Source organism: Alligator sinensis, unplaced genomic scaffold, assembly GCF_000455745.1.
Source record: "Alligator sinensis unplaced genomic scaffold, ASM45574v1 scaffold364_1, whole genome shotgun sequence".
Classification (NCBI taxonomy): domain Eukaryota; kingdom Metazoa; phylum Chordata; order Crocodylia; family Alligatoridae; genus Alligator; species Alligator sinensis.
In genome coordinates this window covers 124,751-130,444 of record NW_005842546.1, presented here as the reverse complement: position 1 = coordinate 130,444, position 5,694 = coordinate 124,751, and the positions used below count along the sequence as shown (strand labels likewise).

General features: G+C 47.1%; 1 protein-coding gene across 1 annotated transcript; it reads left to right on the top strand.

Moving 5' to 3' along the window:
* Nucleotides 1-1,260: 1,260 nt before the first annotated feature.
* LOC102380585 (olfactory receptor 52N4-like) lies at nucleotides 1,261-2,222 on the top strand. The gene is given in 2 exon segments (XM_014523916.1): nucleotides 1,261-1,552; nucleotides 1,555-2,222. Coding segments are annotated over 2 exon segments (960 nt in total).
* Nucleotides 2,223-5,694: the final 3,472 nt, after the last annotated feature.

Genomic DNA, 5,694 nt, shown 5'->3' with positions numbered 1-5,694 from the left:
GAAGACTGAGGGGACCTGGGGGCAGTCTACAAACTTATCAGGGGGAATCTGCAGGGAACGGGAGAGCCCCTGTTCCCCCGAACACTACTGGGAGTAACAAGGAATAACGGCCATAAATTGATGGAGAGTAGGGTCAGACTAGATATCAGGAAGCACTACTTCACAGTCAGGGCAGGTAGGACCTATAACCAACTTCCAAGGGAAGTGGTGCTGGCTCCTACCCTGGGGGTCTTCAAAAGGAGGCTTGATAATCACCTACCCAGGGTCCTTTGACCCCAGCATTCATTCCTGCCCATGGCAGGGGGTTGGACTTGATGATCTGCTCAGGTCCCTTCCGACCCTACCAACTATGATTGTTTTGCCCTGGCTCCCCCTAACATCTGTGGAGCAAAGCAGAGATGACTGATAAAGATATTAACTGTAATAGCCAAGCCATTGCTGAAGAATAATATCCTGAGAGATTTACCTGCCACAGACCTGCCCTTAAGGACTGCAATGATGTCCAAGAACATGATTTAAAGAAAAAAAAAACCCAACAACTGGTAGAACAGACGTGTGGCCAGAATAGAGCAGTGTTTTGTTTTTTTAAATAGCCAGAGTCGACAGTTCATTGATACAGACATCGCTGACATAAATCTGTAACAATTGCAGTCATATAACATCTCTTCATTCCCATTTTTACTGCCCACTCTGCTGTTTACACAGCATTGTGTGGCCTTGTCTTATCAAGGCTTGACTAAGCTGAACAAAAGTCTAATATTACATAACTGTGTTGTTCTGTGGAAATCCTGAAAAAGGTGTGGCAATAGCAAACATAGGTTGCCTGCAAGTCCCTTACCTTTTTGTGCTGTGATTCAGTCTTTAGGAAAAAACAATTAAGGGTGAAAAGGAAAAAAAAGAGCCACTGTGTACCCATGTTTTTACATCATTTCCCTCAAAGAAGCACATGAATAGACTTGTCACTGAAATATTTTTTCACAGGAAATATTGTTTTCACAAAAAGACAGTGGGGAAAATATCAGCCAAAAGTGTGAAAGCATTGAGGGTCTTAAACCATTGGGTTTTAAAGGAAACTCTCTAACTCAGGTATGCATGCCACCCATTCACACAGTGTGCAATGTCCCTTAGGTCTTGGGATGCCCGCTTAGAAGGACCTATGGAAATATTTGTCATTGCTGTTGTCAGTATGTTCTCTTCCTCCTAGAGATCAAAACCCACTGAGAGTGGGATAGTGGGGAACATGATCATCACACAACTGCCATGACAGGTTTCAATCTCACTCATGTCACCCCCTCCATCTTCATCCTGAATGGGATCCGTGGCCTGGAAGCAGATCATATTTGGATCTCAATCCCATTCTTCTCCATGTACCTCATTGCCATGGTGGGAAACTGTGGTCTCCTTTACCTCATCCAGATTGAAGAAGCCTTGCACAGGCCCATGTACTACTTCCTCTCCATGCTCTCCCTCACTGACATTGCAATGGGCACATCTGCAGTGCCCAAGATGATGTGTATCTTCTGGTTCGAGCTGAAAGAGATTGACTTTGATGCCGCCTGGTCCAGATGTTCTTCATTCACACATTCACAGGGATGGAGTCTGGCGTGCTCATGCTCATGGCCTTGGACCGCTATGTTGCCATCTGCTACCCACTGAGGTATGGCACCATCTTGACCAACCGAGTCATCACTGCCATGGGGCTGATCACTTCCCTCAGAGGGGTCATCCTCATCATGCCCTTCCCCTACTTGGCCAAGAGGTACTGCCACATCAATGTCATCCCTCACACCTACTGTGACCACATGACTGTGGTGAAGCTGGCCTGTGCCAGCATCAGGGTTGATGCCATCAATGGCCTCATGGTTGCCATGTTAATTGGGGGCTTTGACATCTTCTGCATCTTAATCTCCTTCATTATGATCTTCAGGGCTGTGGTGAGCCTCTTTTGCAAGGAAGCTCATAGGAAGGCCTTTAGCATTGGCACAGACCATATTGCTACTATTACCATTTCCTACACAGCAGCTTTCTTCACACACCATTTCGGGGGTGTATCGCACCACATGTTCACATCATGTATCGCACGAGATGTTCACATCATCTTGGCCAACCTTTACATGCTCTTGCCCACCATGTCCAACCCCATTGTTTATGGGGTAAAGACCAAGCAGATCCGGGATAGTGTCATTAAGCTATTTAAGGGAGGAAAGACTGGCGGAAAGTGATGGGTATTACACAAAAATCAAGCTAATTATAGTTGGGGAAAAATGGCTTGCCTTTCACTTTCTGATGTGAAACAAGGTACAAGTAGCAGAATATGAGAAGGCTGGGGGGAGGGAGGGAGGTAGGGAATCCACTGAAATTAGTCGATGGCAGGTTTAGCAAAAAGAAGAAGTCCTTTTTTTTCCAACCTAGTTAAATTGTGGACTTCATTGCCACAGGAGGTTGATGAGGCAGGGTATAGCCAGGTACAAAAAGGTCCTGGAGAAATGCATATAGGACAGGTCTACTGAGAGCTATTACATACAAGAATGAGGATGGTGTTTTCTGGCATCTCTAAAGCTGATGCCAGGGGTGCATTGCCAGGGAACAGATCATTCATCATGGTCCCCGCAGCTGATCAGCAGCGGAGCCTTCTCCCCCCATGGTCCCCGGCTCTATAAATTGCACCCACCTAGCATCCTCCCAAGCCCCAACAAGGCCACTTCAGGGTGCATGTGTTTAATAAGGCTTCATACCCAGGCAGGGGTTTGCTGGTTGCAGGTGGGGAGATGCCTGTTGTGTTGGATGTTCGGTCTGTACATGGCTGTGTTGGAGACCCACCTGATGAAGGCATCAACCCTCATCGAGCTGTGGTCATTTGATACACAAACAGTGTATTAGGAGTTCTGCAAATGTGACTGTTTTGCAATCATGATCAGACTATGGACAGCATAACAACACTCTGCCCTCTGTACAAATTTGACATTGCAGAGATACAGTCCCTTTCCTTAAGAGCATTATGCTGTTTAACTAGCCTTAAACTGGACTTATAACTGTTGCTCCAAGTCAGTCATATGAAAGATGAGGAAGGTTAGGATACTGAGGGCAAAAGACAGGAAGAACCTCATACATCTGCTCTGAAGTGTCTGCTGGAGAAAATGCATGCATTTGTAGCCTGTGGTATGCAGACTAAAACTGGGGCTCCACCCAAAAGTGGCTCCGGGTCTCAAATCCAGACCAGAGGCATTGCAGGGCAGGTCTGCTCCTGGGGCTGCTTTAATGCATGGGGCAATACTGGCTGAAGTGGGGCTGACCACAACCCAGTTGTTCCCTTCCTTCCCCCCAACCCCTCTCCAGTTGTACCACCGATCCATACATTCAGGCCTATCTTCCTTTTAGGTGCTGCAGGGCATTTTCAACAATCTCTCAGTTTTAAGGGGATGTCAACTCCTTAAAGGGATTATCTGCAAACTGTGTTAGAGATGTTGACTGAGACTGATCGTACGGTACTGACTTCACTTTGTTTAGACTTGTAAAATCACAGTTTCTTTCCTGGTATTTACTTTTTGGTCAAGCTGTTACCGGCACATCTGTGGGGATGCTATGCAGACACAGATGGAAAGGGATGTGTTTGGATAACAGTTCCTGTATTAATGGGTTCTTGGCTATGAAAAGGCCTGCAATGCTGGGCTGCTACAGGGAGCTGAAGTGGTATTACATTTTGGCATCAGCCTATCCTAAGACTGAACTCACTGGAGCAGGGACTGCATTTCCATTATTATCGGTGATGCCTTTACTTTAGATTGCTTGACACTAACCCACATGGGATTGCATTTCCAGTAGACTTTACCTTTGCTAATCTTAAACCATTTGGCTATTTTCTATGGGAAGTTTCAGCTAAAGCATGGGAACAAAATACATCATTGTGCCCATGTGTGAAATCAACATAAAATAGGACTGGAAGGGACACTGCGGTTTACCTCCCATTCATTTTTTCCTTCTTTTAAAAGCTCCAGTGCCCCGTTATTTGGAAAAAATAACGTGGAGTTTGGAAAGGAGATAACCGGTGGGCAAATTACAAGCCAAGGAAACTTTAGTTTGTTCATGCTCAATGAAGACACGTTACAAAGTCTGTACTGACTTCTTTGATCTTGGCCTTCTTTGAGCTTCAAAGCAGGACCAGCCCCAACTGCATCACCCCAGTCAAGGTTTTGTTGAGCCGGGCATTAAAAACCTCCAAGGATGGAGATATCTGAAGCTCTCTGGTTAACCTGTTCTAGTGCTTCCCCACCCTCGAAGTGAGAGAGTTTTTCCAGATTTTAATGGTTACCTGTTAAAATATGTGGGGGTTTTCCTCTGAAAAAGTTTCAGGGAAAGGACCATGGAAAGACTGGGATCGGGGGGCGGGGGGGGAGAGTACACAGAGATGTTATACTGGGTTGTGACAGAAAGTATATACCACTGTATTACATGATAGCAAAATGTAATATGGGGAACCCAGGGTCTGCTTTGAAGAACTGTCCTTCAGAGACAGGGGCTTGCTAGTAAAATGCAATGAGAAAGGAGGTCATTTATCTCTTAAAGATTTTCTTTTAGCAGAACCCAGGCCTGAGGGACCATTTCCCCATCTCATCTTTCCAAAGGGATACCAGGAAATCTGCCCTGTAATCTTGGAGGCAGACTTTGTTACAGAACAACAAAACCCTTTCTGTTATAGCTCAGAGAGTCAATTTGAAGCTATGCAAGAGCAGCAGATAGGGGCAGACAGAGCCTGAGATTGAGAATTGGGACTGATGTCTTGATATTACCTTTTTGCCCCAAAACCAGACAAAACAAACCTGTGGCCACTTTCTTCTCGAGGCTGTCATTCCTCATAATTTTCTCATGGCTGGTGCACTGTTTGGGGTGGTAGAAAGGGTCCTGTGCATTTCTGCTTTCAATCTCATGAGCGTTTTGCTGTTATTCAAGAAAGCTTCCATCATCAACTTTGTCTGTGCAGCTGACACCTCTGACTGCCATGAGCAAGATGCCCGCTGGTTCAAGGAAACCTTGACAGATGGAAGTGAGGATGCCTCAGGAAATATGGAGGCTGTCTTGCATGGCTTGCAAAGGAGATGAAACCAGGCTGTATTCAGGGAAAGTGGTGGCTCATCAGTTATCCTTTGAGAGCCAGGCAGGGGACAGGGGAACATGGAGGTGTCAGAAAATGGTCTGTAAGGGCTAAGGTTGCAAAGGCCATAGGGTGTAGGTGAGCGTGAGGTATCTGAGCATGGATACTGAAGGAGCAGGAGAAGTGTTGGGGATCAGGAGACAGATGAGGGCTACAAAGGAATACGGCTGGCAGAATACAACTGCAGTGGGCTGGAGATGGAAAGGAAAATAGAATCAAGAAAGTGGGTGTGGCGGGCCAGTAGGGGGCGCTCCTGCGTTGAGCCGCCCACCTCCCTGCGCCGACCACCTTCCAGGCTCCGAGTGCCTCCCTTAGGGTGCCTCCCGTCCGGCCGACCCCTTCCCTGGAGCACACCCGCTGGCCTGGGGTTCCCGCTGCCACCATCCAAGGCTCTGGACTCACTTCTGGCTCTGCGCACCTTGGAGAACACAGCCCTGATCGTCCAATGGGTGCTAGACCCAATACAGGCACTTGGGGCACTTCCCCAAGTCAGGGGCTGATTAGGAAGCCTCCCTTAGTCCACCGACCTAAGGGGCCTCCTTGGC